Source organism: Salminus brasiliensis, chromosome 11 (assembly GCF_030463535.1).
Source record: "Salminus brasiliensis chromosome 11, fSalBra1.hap2, whole genome shotgun sequence".
Classification (NCBI taxonomy): domain Eukaryota; kingdom Metazoa; phylum Chordata; class Actinopteri; order Characiformes; family Bryconidae; genus Salminus; species Salminus brasiliensis.
Window position 1 is genome coordinate 32,820,769 of NC_132888.1, and position 19,384 is coordinate 32,840,152.

General features: G+C 41.3%; 4 protein-coding genes across 4 annotated transcripts in view; 2 read left to right on the forward strand and 2 right to left on the reverse strand.

Moving 5' to 3' along the window:
- Positions 1-552, forward strand: part of scg2a (secretogranin II a) — a 4,784-nt gene extending 4,232 nt beyond the window's left edge. The window contains exon 2 of the mRNA XM_072690663.1: positions 1-552. This exon is cut by the window's left edge and continues 1,819 nt beyond it. Within this exon, the coding sequence (XP_072546764.1) occupies positions 1-145 (145 nt within the window). The 3' untranslated portion in view covers positions 146-552.
- serpine2 (serpin peptidase inhibitor, clade E (nexin, plasminogen activator inhibitor type 1), member 2) overlaps positions 1-19,384 on the reverse strand; it is a 61,683-nt gene that overhangs the window by 13,583 nt on the left and 28,716 nt on the right. The window lies entirely within an intron of this gene.
- On the reverse strand, positions 2,699-12,533 carry ap1s3a (adaptor related protein complex 1 subunit sigma 3a). Its single transcript, XM_072690665.1, has 5 exons — positions 12,498-12,533; positions 5,815-5,993; positions 5,103-5,211; positions 4,542-4,679; positions 2,699-2,833 (listed from the first exon to the last, which is right to left on the reverse strand). The coding sequence occupies exons 1-5, from the start codon at positions 12,531-12,533 to the stop codon at positions 2,798-2,800; spliced, it is 498 nt and encodes a 165-aa protein (XP_072546766.1). The 3' UTR covers positions 2,699-2,797.
- dhrs12la (dehydrogenase/reductase 12-like a) lies at positions 8,937-18,380 on the forward strand. Its single transcript, XM_072690664.1, has 10 exons — positions 8,937-9,020; positions 12,268-12,401; positions 12,518-12,600; positions 12,982-13,077; positions 13,175-13,256; positions 14,733-14,794; positions 14,957-15,061; positions 15,218-15,308; positions 15,577-15,714; positions 16,762-18,380. The coding sequence occupies exons 1-10, from the start codon at positions 8,965-8,967 to the stop codon at positions 16,875-16,877; spliced, it is 963 nt and encodes a 320-aa protein (XP_072546765.1). The 5' UTR covers positions 8,937-8,964; the 3' UTR covers positions 16,878-18,380.

The window sequence follows — 19,384 nt, forward strand, 5'->3', positions numbered from 1 at the left end:
GCCCGAAAACAGACAGCCAGAACAAGAAGAAGCCGGCGAGAATTCCGATGAAGAGACACTGCTGAAAATCCTGAACTACCTGAATCCCGAGAGCGAAGACACAGACGAAACAGACATTAATGGAAAAACAGTGCCAGGAATGTAGACCTTTCTCTAATACACATATTCTATATTGTTTAAAAGTGACTATAATAAAGTATAATAAAGTATTTTGAACAAAGGAAAACATGCAATCGAGTTTAGTCAATGTAGCATTTCAGCTTTTTGTCTCCGTTTTGTTCTCTTTTAGCACTTTGAGTCACATTGAGAGTAACCTAGCCTACGTGTTTCCGGGTCTCTTACTTGTTATCCTTTGAACTGCGTAGTGGTTACAACCCTGTAAAACGTCAGAGCCTCTGTCAACGGCTTGCACCTCCCCCTCACACACACTTTCTCTCCCATGCTCAGTGGAATAGGTTCGCCTGTAGCTTCCGACAGCCGTGTTTGGTGCATTCGGTAATGTGTGACGTGATAGAGGTAAATAAAGACTTTGCTCGCATCATGTTCCTTTAATTGTGTAATGTCTCTCATTGCTGCACAAACTCAGAACCACCAACAGCACCAGCTTTACTGTGCGTGATGCCAGAGTACCTACTCAAGAACCTATTCAGAGCGGCTGTTAGAAGAAAGCACTTAACCACTTAACTTAAACAGCCTATGGCCTGCCGGTGGGCCAAAAGTGTTATTGCAAACTTATTTAATTAGATTTTTTATTATTACCAAATAAAATGGCCCCATCAGTTTATATATACCTGTAGTTACTGGATAATACACCTTAGACGTTAAGGGGTTAAGCTTCCAGCGGGGTCTGCAAAAACTGAGGGTTTAATTAGCTCATTAATATTAATTCATATTGTTGTGCTGTGGTGTGAAATGTAGTAAAATAGCATAAGATGTTGCACAACATAAGATTACGTTCATGGTTAATGTCTGTTGAGTATTTCAGAGAGCAAGTTCTTCAAACGGCAATTCCACCAAATGTATACATTTAATTGCTTAATTAATTGGATGTAAACAAAGTCATTCAGAGTGCTTTAATGGGAAATGCTGCTGTCTAGAGAAACTCAAGGCACTATATTTCCCCACAGTGGAGAAAGAAACCAGGCATCTGAAAGCTACATTATAGAAAGCTAATACACTTACGGTTAAGAAGACACTGCCTGATGTCTGAGATATTGTTTGATGATGAAAAGCATTTGGCCTGAAAGCTAGGCAGCCATGCAGGCTGTTGTGTGGAATAATAGTACATATGTCAACTGTTTTTTTTAACATTGCATATAACAGTACATCTTTTACAACAACACAAGTAGAATTTGATGTAAAAGTGGGACCAATGATTAACAGATACTGTGAGCAGCGCAATGCAGACCAGCATCCCAGCTTCATCAGAATGGGATCTCAGGGATTTTGAGCGTGGCGTGACTGTTGGTGCCACATGGCTGGTTTGGTTTGAGCATTTCTAGAACTGTTAATCTCCTGAGGTTTTCAGCACAACAGTCTCTAGAGTTTATTTAGAATGGTGAACTAAAACAAACACATCTAATGAGCGGCAGATCTGCAGACATCAATGCAAATTATTAGTGCGAGAGGTCAACAGACAATGGGCAGACTGGTTTGAGTTGGCTGGTTTGGTTACAGTACAATTTTGGTGAGTAGAGAAGCATGTCAGAACGTATAACACATCAAACCTTGAAGTGAATGGGCCATTTACAATTACATTAAAGACATTTAGCAGACGATTCTACCCAGAGCGACTTACAAAAGTGCTTACTGAGTGTTTACTGAGAAAATAATCATAGCTAGTTTGTAGCTTAGACGCTACTAAATACAAAAGTCAGTACGAAGACCACAATACTCAACATATGCTACACTCTGTCTTAGTACTTTTGGAAGAGGTGGGTCTTCAGCCTGCGTTTGAAGACAGCGAATGACTCGGACATCCAGGGGACTTTTGTTCCACCACTTTGGTGCCAGGACAGAACAACAACACATGGATGCCCACTGTCAGCCAAGAACAGAAAGCTGAGGCTGCAGTGGGCACAGGCTCACCAGGGACATAAATAAATATAGTCTGGTCTGATGATTCTCGATTTCTGCTAAGGCACACAAAAGGTAGAGTCAAAATTTGGGAAATGTTTTCCTGGCGTATTTTAGATCACTTGAATGCCACAGCCAATTTGTGTATTTGTGTTGCTGACCATGTGCATCCCTCCTGGACCACAATTTGCATCCAGCATGATAAGTCATCCCAAACTGGTTATGTGAAGATGACAATAGGTTCACTGTTCTTGCACCTGAAAAATCTGCAGGGATTACATGACGCAGCCATGAAACCAACTGAAGCTGAGCAAAGATTGGCCCAGTGTAGCATAGTGTTCCTAATAAAGTGAGTGTTTATTGTCCCTGTCACATTAAAACATCATAACTCCTGTCTTTTCATTTTTTTGCCAGCTGCAGAACTACTTGGCATACAATCTTGCTAAAGTTTTTAAGCATTTCAGTTCAGTATACAAATGATTACAAATGAAAGCAGCAACAGTGCTAATGTGCTAACTTTTGACACCTCTGTCAACATCTTTAAATGGAAAAATGGTAGATAATCCATTACAGCAACTGTTTCCAGATCATGTAGAATTAAATGCATAGTTTAATATGGCATCCTGAGTAATGTTCTGAGCATTTGATTTGAGCAAGGTTCCTCGCAGTCAGAGAGCTGAGGCCTCACATTTTCATGGACCTCACATGGTGATGTGGATCTTCAGTAAGTGGGTCTGTTTTCATTCTTGTCCACTGTCTGCAAACAATCAGAAAACACACTGCATGAGAGGCTGCAGAATACTGTCATGTTGCCTGGCACCAATCACTAATGTGTGAATCTGCAAAACGAAATTTAAAATGTATGATTGTGTGATATATGAGATATATATATATAACACACCCACATTTCCTTTTTTTATATCAACTGACCATGCCTCTGCATTTTCATCGTGTTTGCCCTATGAGTGAGAAAACAGGCAATCCCACATATCCCACAGACACCCACACACACATTCTCACCTGCAGAGAATTTGATAGGAGATGTGATGACGTGTCAGTCAATGTTAACGTTATACTGTACAGTGACAGGGGGTTGGCAATATACTACCACGATATTATTTTGACACAGCCAGGTTTGCTGCTATAGCCTGACCTGAAGACTGCACTACTGATCTCTAAAATAAAAAACATATTTCTACACAAACTGACCTCAATACACAAACGCACTAATGGAAATATGACGTCAGTTTAACATGTACTTTTTAAAACATCCCCCTGTCTCAGCTGCAGCTCCATACAGCCCACGCAGACCACACACTGTGCACAGGACAGCACATCTCCACAAGGGGGAAAATAAGTAAATATATAATGACATCCTGTTTGTATGTGTATGTGTGTGTGTATGTGTGTGTGTCAGTATGAATTTTGGGAGGGGAATTTGATTTAGTCTTTTCACTAAAATCTATTTTAGCTTTAGTCATATTTTAGTAATTTAGTCATTATTTTAGTTGATGAACACAAAACAAAATAGTCAAGTTTTAGTCAATTCAATTTCTAAAATCTAATTTTGCATTAAGGGTTTTTTACTATTTTAGGTCATATGTGTGGTTAATATTTTAAAATAACTATGTTTCATTTATTTATACACTTTATGAATAACAAATAATTCAATACTTTTGTCTTCAAAACATTTAGCATTTATTTCACACGAAAATGCTGGGATTTCATTGACAGACACACTTTGGCAAGGGTGTACATTCAATACGGCTTCACTGTGGCTGAGGGTGTACTCCTACTCTCTGCAAAGATAAACTGTGTTCATATGTATCCCCTTGCTGCACCTTAGTTTCGTTAATAATTCAGCACTATTCGTAATGCTATGGAGGCTGTAAGAATTGCTGTCTCACTGAACAGCTAAACATGAAATATATATAAAATATAAGTCAAAGTAAACATTGTTAACATACACTGTTAACACAACCTGTCTCCAGAAATCTGAAGGCAACATTAGCTTGGGTACTTGCAAGTTTTGGCGCTTGCAAGTTTTCAAGACTTCATAACAAACACCAACAGGCTCCTTATCTTTGTGTGTGTTTATGTTTCTTAAAGAGTGTTTGCACTTTAAAGACGGCCCCTTACTGTCTTCGGGGCCTGCTGCAGCATTACGACTGTTTTGATGAAATGTACTCTGTGAAATGGAAAGGTCGGGAACCCTAACGAATATATTGATTGTAGTTTGTTCTCTGTTTCACCACAATTTAGAAAATGTAATTTTTGAGATTTTAGGACATTGTCAGTGAACATGGGGAGGGGTGGAAACACGAATACAGTGTGGTTCGGCTAGTTTAAAGTTTATATGCTGATCACTGGACAGATAGATAGTCGTGGAAAATAGGTCGTCCATACATTTTTCATCATAGTTTTCAACAAAATTAAAACTGGTGTGTGTATATGTGTGTATTTACCTCCTGAACTGCATCTGCCTCCTCCATAGATCTGGCCAAGCATAATTTAGATGTCTCCTGAACCTCTCCACCAATGATAAACTCATCCAGGATAAAGTAAGCCTTTTCAAAGTTAAAAATAATATCCAGCTCACAGACCTATAACAGACACACACATACACACACGTATAGCACTGAACGCACCACTGGCGTACACTACCACCACTTAAAAACAAAACAACAACTAACTGACATGGCTTCCACAACTAACATCACAGTCAGCATTAAAAATAAGGGAATCTTCAAGAGTTCTTTCATAAAGGCAACAGGTCGATATAGAACCACAACAGTTCTTTCCTGGTTCTTCAAATACAATAAGGAGAACATATTAAAAGTGGTTAATTACAGAACTTTAAACACAGGGTTTTGTATAGCACAAAAAATAGGATTCCACTACTGCTACAAGAACCTTTTTCAAGATTATGTAGAACCTTAGAGAGTACTGACCGCTCCGTTTGTTTAGTCTTAACTTAGACACCCTGATTAAACTGTTCAGTGTGTTTCAAAAATCAAACTACTCACATTGCCAAAGTACTGATCCAGCAGCTCAACATATCTTTGAAGGAGCTCTAGTGTCAGCAGCTCATTGTCTTGATCCTCCAAACCACAGCAGAAAAACAGACTGGCATACCTAAAGGGATAAGTGTCAAAGGTCAAAAGGTGCACGTTCAAGCAAGTGGCTGGCAGTGACACTGACATTACAGCAGGTACAGTGCTGATGTTGGGGCTCTTCCACATATCGGTGTCACTGCTAGACTGAGAGTGGCCCAAAGACCTATCAGAGAGCAGCTCTGTGGTCAGAATCTGACCGCTAAAGAGGGGCAAAGGGTGTCTCAGACAAACTGTGCATCAACAGATGGTCTGAAGCCTCTGTCTGTGGAGTTACAAGGTGTTTATATTAATATGGTCATGAGTGTAGAGTCACAGTCTAACCGTGGGTGTTGTGAGCACTTGTGTGTTTTGAATGTAGGTTGTGCAAATGTGACACAGATCAATAGGGGGGATGGCATGGTGTGCAGTGACAACTGAGGATGATTCAGCAAATGAATAAACAATGATCTCTGGACAGTGGAGACTTAGTCATTAGTGCCAAACACTAATTTGTGTGTGTGTATGTGTGTGTGCGCAATAAAGCAAAGGCTAGGTCATTGATTAACTTGGTCATTTTAATGCTCACTAGGAGAGCAAGAAAAGAGAGATGGAGAGAGAGAAGGACCTAACAGTGACTGCTGACCTTCTATAGACAATCTTTAGGTTCCTCCACTGTAAGAAGCTGCAGGCCTTCAGAGGTCGGGCTAGCACAGTGAGGGTCATTTCGCTGATGATCTTTTTTTTCTCGTGCTCGCTGAGTGGAATGAACCACTTCTGCAGCCGGAGTCTGCCCTGACGATTAAACAGCAGGAGGAAGTGCATCTACAGCAGAAATGACGTTGTTAACCACACACTGTTGGTAAAAGAGGACAACAGCACAGACAGAAGGCCAACATGATAAAATGGGTTGCCCTGGGTGGTCCAGCGGATTAAGGCGCTGTCACTATGATCAGAGGTATGATCTGGTTAGAATCCCAGCGATCATCATGCTGCAAGCCATCTGCAGCTAGAGGGCCAAGGGAGCAAATGGTCTTGCTCTGTCCAGGGTGGGTAGATCGCTTTGTTGTGGTGCTGGCCATCACTGGCGTCAGACTGGTGCATTGAAGCCAGGAGCTGATGTTGCGTCAGCAGCAGTATGGAAAATGAGCGGCTTGACTGGGCACATATCGGAGGGGGAGTTTGCTAGTCCGCCCTCACTGGATCAAATATAGATCTGTGTTAAAATGTACTTGATAACAGTGGAGAGCATGATAGGCCTTCAAAGTCAAATGATTGCTAATGATTTCTGAGAATTACAAAATGCACGTGTCTGATGTTGATTTTTATTTAACAGAATCAAACTTGTATTGAAAGTATTATAATAGTATTATAAATATTCCACTTATTCCACATATTATTAAGTTCTTGTTGACAGAAGATTCACTAGCTATAGTTCCGAAGTGGTTCTATGTCTTAGCTAGATGGTTGCTATGCTGTTGCTAAGCAGTTGATACTGTGTCCTAGATGGTTGCAAGACCATTGCTTGGTTGTTGTTAGCTCGTTAGTAGGGTGGTGCTAGCTAGTTGTTAGCCATAAATGATGGCTGCCAGGGTGTTGCTAGGAGGATGCTATGCTAATCAAGGTGCTATTTGACCACTATGGTATCCAGGGTGGTTAAAAGAGTGTTGTTAGTATTCCAATACCACAAAAATCAGATCAGATTTCTTTACGAGTTTGGTTGCTGTGCAGAAATGAAGACACTTTGTGTCAAATTAAAAGGCAAAATACACAAAGGTTTGCATCTTGTGATGTGGCCTCTATATTTTGCTCTCAAAGACTTCTTTGAACAGTGGATAGTGATAAGTTCATCCTGGCTGATCTATTCAATGTCTGGTTGCTAGTAAACCAGCAGTGTCTTTCTTTTTCAGGACACTAATGATTGCTATATTGGCTGTGTGGCTCAAGTGCTTCTGTAGTGCTCTTGTTTCAGCTTCAAAGTGGCTTGCTTCCATAGAGAAATTCTCTGGTCTTCATGTTGGTTTATCGTTTTCCAACAACAATGCGAAACATCACATTTATAACCCAGGGCTCAAATAGTGGACATTCAGATCTATCACACACTAAAGCGTATTCCTCAGTAACTGAAGGGACGTGGGGCTATTCTTTGGTAACAGACGGGACATGGGCTTTTTAAGGGAAGAAGGCACACCTAGACAACAACAAACAGCTGTCAGTCATCTGTTCCAATAGTTTTCTAACATTAAAAATTGGGATGGTTTAAACTGTTTACCACATCTAAAAGGAAGTAAAAGCAGGAATTCTTCTATCAGCTATCATCTCATAGTGACCTCTTGATCTGAAACCTAGAGGTCTTCGGTGTGCAGCAAAGGCCGCAGAATTGGCCTTGCTATTCCAGGCAGTTGGAATGCCTTTCTTTCACTGTCTTCTGGACCTCCATTCGATCATGGCAGAGAGACTCAATGAGAAACTAATGGGACAATTACAACTCTCCAAAGAAGCCCATTTGATGGTGCATAGCTTTTTGGTGTTGGATAGAATGATGCTGTAAAAACTATATGTTGCATTTATTAATATTATCTTACTACTGAATTCAGTTTTGCTTTAGGTTATGGAACAAAACTGCACACGTACACACAAGAACATGGCACCATAGCTCCCCCTCCCAAGGAATGAAAGTCAAAGGGGGAAAAATCAATAGATCAACGGAACCAACAAGCAGATGATCAGAACTTATAATGGAAAATGAAATTTCTATTAATTAATTAATTTATTTATTTAATAACAGACAATGTTTCCTTTTTTCCGTCCAAGGAGGGCCCTGGTTAGTCATTTCCACCACTGCCCGGGCCAATGCGCGCACAGGTAGGAGAGAGGGCAAGAGAGAAAGTAGGCCTATTCTCCAACACACTACACACACTCAGAGCACACACACACATATGCAACTCCAGCGTACAAATGCTTTTTTGCCTGCTGTTGCCAAGAGCAGACATCGCAAGAAAACCAAACAAAGACATGTCTGTCTCTCTCTCTCTGTGTCTCTCTGTCTTTCCCTCTCCCACTCCCTTTCTTCCACTATCTCTCTCTCTCTCCCTTACACATACACACACACAAACACACACACACAAGTAATGACTAAAGGCCAGCTCTGAGGCGTCTTGCTGCTGGTTTGGTCGCACTAAAGTAGTCCAATGCTGCAGCACAGGTTGCTTATGCTTTATTGGTTTGCAGTCAAAAATGAACAGAGCGCGTGCTGCTGTTGCTGCTGCTGCTGCTGCTGTCTTGGGAAGTGAAGCGCATGTAGGCCACGCTTAAAAACAAGCCCAGAAGAGTTAGGAGATGATCCGGTCTAGGTCTTTGGACCTTACACAACTCACCATCGTGTGCTCTCAGTGTGGATATATTTCGCATGTCCACTGTGTTGACAGTGTGTCCCAGCGCCTGCCTGCTCCCTCCTTCCTCCAGGCCTCTGATAAGATACTGTCCCGCTCGCTCTCAGGACTGGGTTTACAGCGCAGGTGCTGTAGAGCGTTGCGTGCAAGCTCAGGCCCTGTGCCATATGTGCCTCATATCAGCCCGGGTGTTTTGGCAGCTTATTCGTTTCAGAGCTCATCTCCTTTTATATTTATACTGACTGTTTCCGACCACTGGGCGGCAGTGGACCACTGCGAGTGTCTGAGGCGCAGGCTTGTGTGTTTGGCGAGTGGCCACGTGACTCTGGTGGCCGTTAAAAGAGCGGCGGGTGTGGACTGTGAGAGCGGGTGACCGAGCGCGCGGGAAAGAGTTCTTAGTGGCCATGTCTCTGTACCGGAACTCAGCGTGGTTCCTCAAAGGACTCACCGAATTTACCAAGTAAGAACCCAGACTAACCGTGCAACTCACTAACCTTCACCAGATGATACCGCCTAACAGCATCTAATCACCTTCAGCTGCTGGATTTTTGTATTATCATTTCTATAATTGCTATACATAAAAAAAACCTGCAGTCCTAAAGCTTTAATATACACTGACCAGTGGTGAGATCTACATATTAGGTAGCAAGAGAACAGTCTGAAGCTGATGTGTTGGAGGCAGGAAAAATGGGAAAGGGTCAAACTGTGATGTCTAGATAGGTTTTTAGTGGTCAGTATCTCCATGGAAGGACAACCAGTGAGCCAGCATCAGGGTCTTGGGCACCCAAGTCTCATTGATGCATGTGGTGATCGGAGGCCAGCTCATCTGGTCTGATCCCACAGAAGAACTATTATAGCACAAATGGTTGAAATATGTGAATTCTGGATATGTGACAGGTCAGAGCTGCTTTGGTGGCACGAGGGGACAAGGCATTTTACTCTATTCAAATATTCATTTATAATACTTTATAATTAATAAATGATTGCGTCCACATTAGGCCTTTTTTTAAAGTGTGAACTGATTTCTGAGGTTTTGAACTGTGGCTCTGTGGTGACCATGCACACTGATATAGACAATGAGTATGAATTTGTATATATCCACTGCTCAGCTATAACCTAAAATAAAATGAATGTAAATTATTCTGGGTAAAGATTTTATATTTTTCACATTCTGTATTAGCCTACATTTTTCTGGGAATGCACACTTTTTGTGTGGGATTGACCCGACTAGGATATTTCATTTTTTAGATTATTACATCACTCATTGAGAACATTAGTCATATATTTACTGCCTTAGTCAAGTCACAGTGAGAGGTTCACAGCAGTGGGTATCTGATTCGCTTCAGCAGATGAATTTGGACCAAGCAGCATGAAGTTTTAGGGTTTAGGGTATGAAGGTTTTCACATTGGTGCTGAAAACCTAAAGACAGTAAAGATATAACCTGTTTGCACGTGGATTGACTCATACCCATACTTTACCTCTCATGAGTACAGCAACATTAATTCCATATGTTTAATACCTGTGCATATAGACAATGGATTAGCAATGAAGGGAAAATCGAGACAGCAGGCCAACCAGTCATAATACAGTAATACATGGAAGCTGAAACGACTAGGTTCTCAGCGCTGTGTAAGGTTAGCCTGTCTTGCGCTCCTCCAGTGTTATAATGTAGTCGTAGAGTTTATACATCTATAGGACTCAAATGATGAAGCAGAACTCCAGGCTTACACCAAGATCTTTAGCTGTTCCCCTTAGTGTATAGAACAGCTATTAAAAGTGAAGAATGAATTACACTTAATCCATTGGCCATCAGATATACTCAGGACTTCATCCTGACCATTCAGGACTTTATGTCTGCAACACATTCTGACATTCTGTGAAAATATGAAAAGTTTAACTCAGCGAAGCTGCCCTGTAAAACTGTGTAGCCAAAAGTGTGAATTGTGTGGTGTGACAGGTAAATAAAGGGAGAACAATAAGGGGCCTAAGGCAGAGCCTTGTGGCACACCACATTGTGCTCTTCTGTGAGGTTTTGAACTCCTCTAATAAATTGGTAAAAGTGTGTCAAGTGAGATCACAACCAGGCTAATACCTATCTATCTAAACCGGCAGTGTGGGTTCATGTGTGTACATTTAAAAATAAATGAATAATGAATATTAAATATTATTGAATATTAAATGAATAATATTAAAAGCTGCATTTTTAGGGCTGTACAATATTGTTATTTGGGTTTTTTTTTCAAAATATATTGTGATTTCTTCAGTAGTCAGTGATCCAACATGTAATTCCATATATATATATATATATATATATATATATATATATATAGTGTATCGAGGATGGAGTAAAATAAATTATACTGGGTAGATATAATCTGCCTCTGGTAGGTATGAGAATGAAATTTCGCACGTCTTGCAGTGTGACTACTAATGCACACATTATGACGACGATGCTGAAACGATATATTGTGCAGCCCTGTGCATTTTGAGGCAGCCAGTACATCAGTGTCCAGACTCAGCCAGCACTGACTCTGTGCTGTGATGTTTCAGACTGAAAACATTTGTGCTTGTTATTCTTACTCAAAAAGGGCAACAGTGTTCTCTAAAAGCTTGGCGCAATAAAACAGGCAATAATTGGAGAGATAGGAGGGGTCAAGGTGCGATATCAGGGAACAGTTTGATAATAATGGCAGTTGAAAACCCTTATGGATAAATGATTAATATCTAGTAAAGGCTCCCGAACCATTCGTTCTAATTTATAAAGTCCACACATGCTTGCTTATTTGACCAATTTCTGCCACTTCCTTCACCCATTTTGCAATCAGTCAGTCAGTCCATCTTTCTCCTTTCCGTTCTCAGCCCTTGCAGTGTATGTCTGCAGTGTATGTATTACTTTTCTCTCTTTGTCTTCGTCTAAATCTTCCTTTTGTTTGCGTTTCACTCTCTTGTTCACCGACATGGCCGGCTGCAACCCTGCCTCATTAAGCTCTGCACAATACTCACAATAACAGTGCATGCATTTACGGAATCGGAGCTCGCGTCCCCCGGCGCCGCCTCGCGCCCTTTATCCTCCACCCGGTGACTCCTGGCTCGCAAATACAAAGCTGCTCATTGATCCTGAGAAACAGCATGGGGGGGAGCACTGCTACAATTGGTCAGATCACAGAAACTTGCTCACCCTCATTAGCTAAGCGATGACGCCAAGCACCTAGACAGTATCACCATGGTTTGGCCTAGGCTTACAGTGACAAGACTTAATAATACCATAAGGCCATATCAGAAAAACACATAATACCCCTTTCAGCGAGGCTAAAAATATTTCTTGACTGTTGACAAGCCATTTTTGTCACCTAGAATTTCACTCAGAGGTCAAAATACAGCTATCAAGTGTGATACACACAATTGCTAGTTCACTAGCTAAGTAGCTAGCCTGCAAGTAAGACATTTAATGGGAAGGTTTTAGCTGAAGGCCTTTGGAGCACACTCTTGTAATAAATTATGTAGCTGGGAGCCCTGTTTAGTCACTGAGGTGGAAATAAACAGAACCTCTTAAATGTCACTTGCATTGAGTATCCCCTTTGCATGAATCCAGGTGCTGGACCTACTCAAGGATGTCCTTCTGCACACAGGTTCCTATTCTCTGAACGTTACTAATAATCTTCCTAACACTTCTATGTCAAGTAAAAGCTCATTGTGTGTGTTTCAGGGGTTCCTTTGATGCAGCATCCAAGCGCTTTGTGGAAAAAGATTTAGAAGTGTCGGCGGCAGGCCGATCCTTCATGATCACTGGAGCTAACAGCGGCATTGGCAAAGCAACGGCCATGGCCATTGCAAAAAAAGGTACTTAACTGTGCGGGTGTGCAAACAGACAGAGCCTTAATACATGCAGAGTAACAGCTGGTTCTTTTGTGTGTGGATCTGTAGCCTATTCTTTACACGTTGACCCTGCCCCCTAGGTGGTACGATCCACATGGTGTGCAGAAACAAGGACAAGGCAGAGGAAGCCAGAGCTGAAATTGTCAAGGAGTCTGGAAATAAAGTGAGAGCACACATTTAGGCCTTTGCATGTTCAGTCTGCACGGTTTGCTCTGTATTTGGGTCCATTCATTTCATTTGAGTGCAGCATTTATTCTTTACATCGTGTCCAATTTTTGTGCTGAATGGACCAATAGAAATGCTCCAAAATGACTTACATTGTCTTCTATTAAAAGTCTGCTTCTCCTGCCAACAATAATAACATTATTCTTAATCCTATATGTCTGTGTGTATTAGCTGCAGCTCTGATCTTAAGATTCACTTGTTCACTTGTTTTACAATTACTTGCTTTAGTAACTAGCCTGTTCCCCTGTAAGAGTGCATACGAAAGACTGCTGGCTGCTGTGCTAAAACGTGTCCCCATTGTTTCTGTGAATGGCATCAGGAAATCTACGTGCACATCTTGGACCTGTCTGAGACCAAGAAAGTGTGGGAGTTTGCAGAGGCCTTCAAGAAAAAATACAAAACCCTCAATGTTCTGGTGAGAGACCAAACTGCATCCTATTGTATTAATAGTGAGTCGTAAAGCATCTACCTAATGTGCAGATGTGACAGAGCATCGTACCGTTATACTGCAGATCAACAACGCAGGCTGTATGATGACTAAGAGGGAGGTGAACGCAGAGGGCCTGGAGAAGAGTTTTGCCAGCAACTCACTTGGTGAGAAAATAACACACATGTGCACAAACAGGATGTCGGATAATTGTTATAACTAACATGATTCGGTTTTCATTACACCCACTCTACTGACCTGCTCTTGATCTTGCTTTCAACGTGCTTTACAGAACATTAACAACAAAAATGCAGCCATTTAACCTAGTAAATATACTGTAGTTTAGTGTAGTGTAGTAGTGTAGACACTCAACACAGTATTAAGTTAGCCGTAGTGCTGTTCAATACCAGAACTTTTGACTTTCTGAGCTGACTCCAATTCCAGTTATAAACGTTATGGAAATTGAGTTGATTTCACACAATTTTCTCATTTCATTCCATAAGAAAGAAGATCTGTAAACATGCATAATACACTATTATGATTATCTCTTAACACAGAAAGGCTTATTACACATTAATGTGTATTACTCAGTAACTACAGGACCTCTGGTGGGGCTGTTTCTTGGTAATAGAAATGTGTAATAACACTTCTACCCAGCCCGGCGGGCCATAGGTGTTTTAGGGGGTTGACAAAGCATATCCTATGCAACCCTTTTGACCTTACAAGGACAACTTATACTACAGCTCTGGAAAAAAAACAAGAGACCACTTTTTTTTTCACACCAATTTTTTTTTTTAAATGTGTATCTCTACATGTATGGCAGCCGATTTTGCCAGGCATTTCATCAAACAAAGCTGAGTTTCCTGAATTGGCAGACTATGAATGGCATAAAGTCACCCAACAGCAACATGAAAGACTAGTGGAGAGCCTGCCAAGACATGAGAGCTGTGATTGGTAGTCAAGGTTATTTGACCATAGTGATTGTTTAATGCTCTGAAAATTCTAATCAAGTACTGTGTTGTTTAAATTTTAATGATAACATTTTTGCATTATAATTATTATAATATTGTTTTGCATCATTTGAGCAGTGGTTTTTAAAAAGTTGTAATTTCTGCAAATAAATGCTCTAAATAGCAATATTTGATTTTTGGATTTTAAGGGAAATGTTGTCCATGGTTAATGATATATAACGCAAATGTTAATTTCGCTTGCCTATAAATAGTAAAACCAGATAATGGAGGGTGGTCTCTTATTTTTTTTTTCCAAAGCTGTAGCTACATTAGCTTGTCTGTTTAGCTCTAGCTGTTTTTTTTTGTTTGTTTTTTTTTTTTTTTTAAAGCCACTTTTTAACTAGAAAGTTTCTATTTTAGTTTAGTGAAAGGATGCATTGTTCAGACAGGCTGTGTAGACGCAGCTTTAGAATCAACACTCAATTGCTAAATGCCTACAGTCAGAGAATCAACTCCAGGCCTAGTTTCCAGCTTAAATGCTACTAAGCTGAACTATGTTGTTTTAGCTAATCGAAACTAAGATTAATTAGGTTACATGGCATAAAATACCACACCTGGTCTGTACTAACAAACTCAGACAGTATATTATAGTTGTCTGCCCACTGGCTTCTATACTTTTTTCCCCTCTCTTAGCTGTGTACATCCTCATTAAGAGCCTCATTCCTCTGCTGGAGAAAAGCCCTGACCCCCGAGTGGTGAGCATCTTTACTTTGTTGCTGGATTGATTGATTGATTGATTGATTGATGGGTAAATTGATTGGTTGGTTGTGTGTGCATTAGGCACTCAGTAATAACAACAACAACCACATAAACAACACCAATAACAGTACATTTTATTCATTTGACTGTCTCTTTAGATTACAGTGACATCAGGAGGGATGCTGGTGCAAAAGCTGCGCACAGGAAACCTCCAGTCCCAGAGAGGGAGGTATGATGGCACCATGGTGTATGCCCAAAACAAGGTACACACACATACATATACACACAAGGTTACAGTGGTGTGCCTGGTTCACACACACTGAGATTATGCTTTCAGTCACAATAGCACATGCTCATATGCTTGATATGGAATATTGTGTTTTACTGAGGGTTTGTTTGGTGTTGCTTTGGTGTTTCAGAGGCAGCAGGTGGTCCTGACGGAACAGTTCGCTAAAGCACACACCAACATCCACTTCTCAGTCATGCACCCTGGTTGGGTAGACACACCAAGTAATTTGTCTCCCTCTGTCTTACACACACACACACATGCATACTTACGCATATTCATATATGTATATTTTTTTGAAAGCAGATTTGATAAAAAGCATGCAGCGTAATGTCAATATTTACAAATGCATATATATATATCAGTATATCATATATATCAGTCTCCAAGAAAACAGTAACAGTGTCTGAGTCATATTTAAAACAGCAAATGTCCATAATCCAGTGCAACACAGCTAGGCCTTTTGAGGACAGCTCTCTTCTGTCTTACCAGTGATTGCAAATGCAATGCCGGACTTCCACCGCTCCATGAAGGAGCGTTTGAGGACACCGGAGCAGGGGGCCGACACAGTGGTCTGGCTTGCGCTGTCAGAGGCTGCTACCACCAAGCCAACTGGCCGATTCTTCCAGGGTAAGAGAATGCACGCACTCAAAGGATACATACAAACTGGGAAAGGGGTCCTTTTCATAAATGCTCGCTTTTCTTTTTCAAACATACCTATGGGGATTATGGCCAAGGAGCCCATTTTACTTCCTTTACATTCGTCCTCATGGATCAAGGCTTATTCCTAATGACTCAACTCTGCACAGTGGAACAGTGCACAGTGCATCGCTGCTGTGTCAGCTACACTTGTCTGCAGGTTCTTTGCTGTCCTATGGGGATTTTACTTTGCCTTTCTATACAGCTTATGTCGGTCTGAGAGTCTTCTTGGTGTTCCAGATTTTGCCCTGACCTCCACAGTTCCCCTTTACTGCTCAGCTTTACTGCTTAGAGGGAGCCATGATAGCGCATGGTTTAGAGAATGTATTACACACTGGAATAGTCACCTTCTGTGACAAGTACTAGTGACAGTTCTTGACCTGCCTAACCAGTCTATAGAACAGTATAGAGAAAAGAGGAGAGAGAGAAGGTGGTGGAGGAAATGATGACAGAGTTAAAGAGCTGAGAGATGAGGAGAAGTGATAAAAAGAGGAAGAAAGAGGAAAAGAACATGTGTTCGAGGAAGATGGAGAGAAAAAAAGAGAGAGAGAATAGATGTGGCAGAAGAGAAATGGCAGGAGTCCAGTGCAGCTGTAGGAGTCAGGGCTTGGTGCCAGACATGACTAGAGTGACCTCAGAATGACTTGTAGCACAGTGAAATTCTCTCTCTCTCAGTACACAAGCATAGCACTTGAAGCAGGTCATTAGGTCATGTGCATAAGCACATTAGTTCCTTTATCTCATGTCTTTTTTTTTTTACAGCTGCATTATCTAATCCAGATCAGTGGCCTAATAAGGGGGGTGTGGGCCCCTTGTATGGATATTGACAATCGTACACCCCTAATTCATGGAGAGAACCACTTACTTAACACCACACCTCACCAGTTAGCTCCCGTCAGCTCTACACAGGCAGCCATGACACCTGCTTATTGCCTGCTTGTTCATAATGCACCTCATTTCTCTGTGTATGTGCGACAGATCGGAAGATGGTTTCGCCCCATCTGCCACTGGCCTGGACACACAGCTCACAGCTGGAAGACCAGAAGTTCTTGAGCGTCATGGAGGAGATAGCAAAGAGCTTCCAACCCCATTGAACACAGACCCACTGTCTCATATAAATAAGCAATGAGAAACACACACACACACACATTTTGTTAAACAAAAGAACATCATTTCCAGCTCATCTTACAAACACGGAGTGCCAAGATTAACATGTACAAACATTACGCAGGTTAACAAGAAACAAAAAACACTAATACCCCCACACCTCTCATGTCAAACATAGGTTAGCATTTTTAATGACTGTCTAATATTTTTAATCAGCAGTAAATGTGATATGTTTCCACTGAGACTCTCAGTATGAAGCTCTTGGTGTCTTGTGTGTTCAAGGCGTAAACATGTAAAAATGAGTCCAATAAATAAATGACTGCTTCACTCTCCAACCTCTACTCCTGTTGCTACAGATGCCTGCCTTTCCTGATAGCTCTGACTGGTCACACCAACCGGTTCCCCCGGTGCTGTGGCGATGCTGTGGCGGTGACATCAACAATTCAGGTCAACCAGGTGGGAACCTGCTCTGACCAAAGTCACCGCAAGGGTCAATCACTCACTCGTCAGCCAGCCACCTGACCTGGTCTCAGGTGCGTGAGGCTTGAAAAGGGGCAGGGTCTCCAGGGTCCAAGGTTCTCTAAGGGCCCAGAGACACTAAGCTGACTGATAAAGGCTTCCGTCACTTCACTGCTTCTTCAGGTCTTTTGTGAAAAGCTGCAGTTGAACATACAAAGGTTACAACAAACAGCAACTGCTGCTTATGTACTTTATGCGCCTGTGTGTACAGAACTAACTCTCCATACCAGGAGGTGGCAGTAGTCAGTACTTGTAATCGAGCTTGGCAGCTCGGCAGGTTTCTCCACAAATATTTAGCCAGACTTTGAAATTGAAAAGTCTGAACATTGAAATATTTACTACAAAATACAAAGTAAAGAATGTTATTTGAGTACAAACCAATGATTGTATTAAAAACTGTGTGAGGGAAAGGGGACTTAACACTGTTAGCATGGTGCCCATGGGGTGAATTAGCATTATTATAGTGAAGGTATTTGGTTAAACAAAGGCTACTTAAGTGAAATAACACATTTGACTGTATAAAGCTGTGCAGCTGGTGCATTTGTGTTAATATGAAAAAAAAGTTGAAAGGTTTAATTAGCTTGATGATAACATGGCTTTACAAATTCACATTGTTTGTTTACAGTACTATAAACTATTCTTGTGTTAGGAAATACAAAGCAGAACTGCTTAAAATGTTGTCAAAGAGTTAGCGTCAAAGAGTTACCGTACTTGTGCTCTCCCATAGTCTGCGTTTCACTGTTGTTCACGTTCAGTACTTATTTTTTAACTCTCTCGCTGCCAAAGCCAACAGTCAGCTTGGTGTGTCAGAGCCCCGTCAAGTCAAGGGTGAAGCAGCTGTGCATAATGACTCTTAGTTTTTAATGTAATCAGATTTGTGCTGTGGAAATTGCTACTGATGTTGAAGTAACTGCACTGTGTTCTAGAAAGTCCGTTTTTGTGCAAAATTAATAAATACCTACATAACAAAATGTGTTATTGCTACATGTGGAAAAGACGAAAAAAGGAACTGCTGATCTGGGATTTCACATGCAGAACCGTCTGTATAGGTCACTCAGAATGGTACAATAAGGTAAAACGTCCAGGGTCGGGCAGTTCTACTGGCTGACACAGATGTCTTAGTGAGGTCAACAGACAATGGCCGGATTGCTCTGAGCTGACTGAAAGGCTACAGATTCAGATAACCACTCTATACAACAGGTGTGGAGAGCACAAAAACAGCTCAGAATGCACAACACATCAAACACATGGGCTACAACAGCAAAAGACCCCACTTCAGTCAGCTGAGAACGGAAAGCTGACACTGCAGTGGACACAGGCTGACCCCGACAGTTGAAAACTGATTTATATATATATATATATATATATAATAAAAAAATCCAATTTCTGCTGACATACACAACTGGTCAGGTCAGAATTTGGCACAAACAGCATGAATTCATAGATGCAACCTTCCTTCGGTCAACAGTCCAGGCTGGTGGAGGTGGTGTATTGGTGTGGGATATGTTTTCTTGGAGACTTTGGGCCCTGTTAACACCAATGAAGCGTTGCTTGAAATCCACAAACTTGATATATTGTTGCTGACCATGTGCATCCATTTATTATCACAATTTACCCATCTTCCAATGGCCACTTCCTTCATTATAATAGTGCAATGTCACAATTAAAAAATCCTTGCAAATTGGCTTCAACAACATGATAGAGAGTTCATTGTTCTTCTCCATTCAGGAGTGCAGTATCAAGTGGAAGAGTTAAGAAGCTTCTAAGGGACTGTGACTGACAGGGGCCCTAATATGTATTAGAACAACTGCGGGGCAGTGGGGTCCTGTATAATAATATCCTGTCATGGGGAACAAAATTCCTTGGAACCGTCCCTGTATGCGGCATTGAAAAGTGCCCGAAACGTCTGCAGGACACAATCATGTCATCATGGGGCAGAATCTCAAAGCAATGTTTGCAACATGTTGTTTTGAGA

Bases quoted from the DNA above. Each gene is read 5' to 3' on its own strand.
- ap1s3a (XM_072690665.1), bottom strand. From the start codon at position 12,533: ATGTGGATCGTACCACCTAGGGGGCAGGGTCAACGT. The intron at 5,994-12,497 runs GTAAAGAATAGG...TTTCTGCTGTAG, and splicing joins CTAGGGGGCAGGGTCAACGT to ATGCACTTCCTCCTGCTGTT. The intron at 4,680-5,102 runs GTGAGTAGTTTG...TGTCTGTTATAG, and splicing joins TGGATCAGTACTTTGGCAAT to GTCTGTGAGCTGGATATTAT.
- dhrs12la (XM_072690664.1), top strand. From the start codon at position 8,965: ATGTCTCTGTACCGGAACTCAGCGTGGTTCCTCAAAGGACTCACCGAA. The intron at 9,021-12,267 runs GTAAGAACCCAG...TGTGTGTTTCAG, and splicing joins GGACTCACCGAATTTACCAA to GGGTTCCTTTGATGCAGCAT. The intron at 13,257-14,732 runs GTGAGAAAATAA...CCCCTCTCTTAG, and splicing joins TTTTGCCAGCAACTCACTTG to CTGTGTACATCCTCATTAAG.